We start from the raw sequence: 2,096 nt of genomic DNA on the forward strand, positions 1-2,096 counted from the left end.
TTTTTTTTCTTTTTTCCTATCCCCTATGGCCGTTGTTCCCTCCACGACATATGCAAAACATTCACATCTCATTTTTCAAACACATACTCCCACACCCTCTCCGTCTCGACATCCAAGCAGGCGACTGCCCAACACAAACAACACAAGTTAAGCCTTTAATGAACATGGCAAGTGCCATGTCTTTTCTACCCCACCCACCCCTCTCTCTCTCTCTCTCTCTCTCTCTCTCCTCTCTCTCTCTATCTCACTCTCTCTCTCTATCTCACTCTCTCTCTCACTCTCTCTTCCTTATGACCCCAGCAGCATAAGTTTATCACGCTCTCTTGTAGAGACAGAAGTACATTAGTTCTTTCTGCAAGCCACCCCCGCCCCCCAGCCTCCCCTCCATTCTATTTCCCACACCTTCTGTTACTTTTTATTCCAGCCCCCCCCCCCTTCCCCTTCACCTTGTTTTCCCTTATGGTCACGCACTTCTTTTGTCTTTTTAATATCTTTGTCTTCAGCCTTTGTTTCCCAAGTTTATAAAGAACGGCATACAGCAGATGTCTTTTTATGAACATTTCAATCCACTGGTGCTGGTCGGTGTTCTTTGCCCTGGGGAGTGATAAAAACTTCGCCCTCCGCAGGATTTCGCTTAGCACTCGGTGGGTTTTTACACGTGTATCTTAACGTGCATTTAAGAGTGTATCCGTGATATAATATGTTGTAGAATTACTGATTTTTGGTCAACACAAATAGGTATTCGTACAAGGTGAGTTGAACAGGTTTCAAAAATGGCGTCACGATTGTGAAGAAATCTATCTTGGGAGATAAAGAAAGAAAGACATTTTAAAAAACGAGAAATCCTATTTATCTTTGTGATTGTGATCATGTTTGTTTTTTATTCGTTACAAAACGCGGAAACTTAAACACAAAGTGTTTTTAGCATTATGAAAGGATATGTGGGGCATCATTGAAAACATTAAATTTCAACCGTATATATTTTCAACTTTCGGTTGATGCATCAAAATGCTCAGCAGCCGGTACGGCCACCATTAGATCGGATAACCGTAGTACATTTCCGGTACATGGAAGCCATTAGGTAGTTGGTAACATAATGTAGCGTGATCTTCCTCCATATATCCTGGACGGCTACTTCTAGTTCCTGAGCGTTTCTCCGACTTGTTTATATCCCCTCCAAGCTCCGTTTCATTTTGTCCCAAAAATGGTCAGTTAGGTTTTAATCCGTGCTAAGGGTATGGCGGGGCTGGAATGATGTTATTGGCGTTGGGTGACATCATGTGTAGCTCGGGCAGTGTGCGCACAAGCAATATTTTGCTGGAACCGGAAATTAAAACTTTGTCTGTGCAGAGGCAACGCATGGGGCTTACTAGCTTTTGCTTTGTAGCGGGAAACATTGACACCTGCACTTAGACCTTGGCCTTGATTTTGAAAGATCACAGGTCTTTGTAGTTCCATATGATTCCACCCCAGATCATGTTGCGGTGTCCTCCCCAGCGATTCCTCTCTATGACACAGTTTTCGCGAAAACGTTGGCTTCTCTCTCGGTAAACTCTGAGGTGCCTGTTTCTTGTATCTACTGAGAACAGGCATTCGTCCGAAAAGACCAATCTCTCAGATGCTATTTGACATGGTGCTGAACTGAGCCCCGTTGTGACGCTCCTTGAGATGATGTGCGGTCAAGACTTGGCCATGGTAAGGCCGATGGCTTCTAAAGCCTACCTACCGCAATCGTTGGTTCTCCGTGTGTCAACTGGCGCTCTTCCATGAGTAGTCCCTAGCAAATCTGACTTTCTTGTAGCTGTCTGAAGTCGATTTGCACGATACATCCGGACAGTGTGTTTGTCTACACGTGCAACGTTCACTCTAGGTCGAAGTGACCTCTGTCGGTCCGTCGTTGAATTCATGATCTGAAAATGGGTATCATCTGTATATAGTAAAGAGGTAAGCAGCTAAAGGATTGCCAACCACGATCAGCCTTTCTCAACCCTCCAAAAGGCCAAATGCTTTTTCTATCCATACTATAAATGGTGTAAAATTTCAGACCTCAGACATTGATGGTTATTTGGTTAGCCAAAAATAGTTGGGGGGGGGGG

The 2,096-nt window shown here is 44.2% G+C and overlaps 1 protein-coding gene across 2 annotated transcripts in view; it reads left to right on the forward strand.

Moving 5' to 3' along the window:
• Positions 1–535: 535 nt before the first annotated feature.
• The window catches only part of LOC101851090 (U1 small nuclear ribonucleoprotein C), a 7,792-nt gene continuing 6,231 nt past the window's right edge, over positions 536–2,096 (forward strand). The window contains exon 1 of one of the 2 annotated variants that reach the window (XM_005089795.3): positions 536–644. In XM_005089795.3, the coding sequence (XP_005089852.1) occupies positions 553–644 (92 nt within the window). In that variant the 5' untranslated portion in view covers positions 536–552. Of the gene's footprint in view, positions 645–672; positions 752–2,096 lie in introns of those variants that run through there. The other variant, XM_005089796.3, reaches the window with a different exon arrangement.

Source organism: Aplysia californica, unplaced genomic scaffold, assembly GCF_000002075.1.
Source record: "Aplysia californica isolate F4 #8 unplaced genomic scaffold, AplCal3.0 scaffold00009, whole genome shotgun sequence".
NCBI classification, from domain to species: Eukaryota; Metazoa; Mollusca; class Gastropoda; order Aplysiida; family Aplysiidae; genus Aplysia; species Aplysia californica.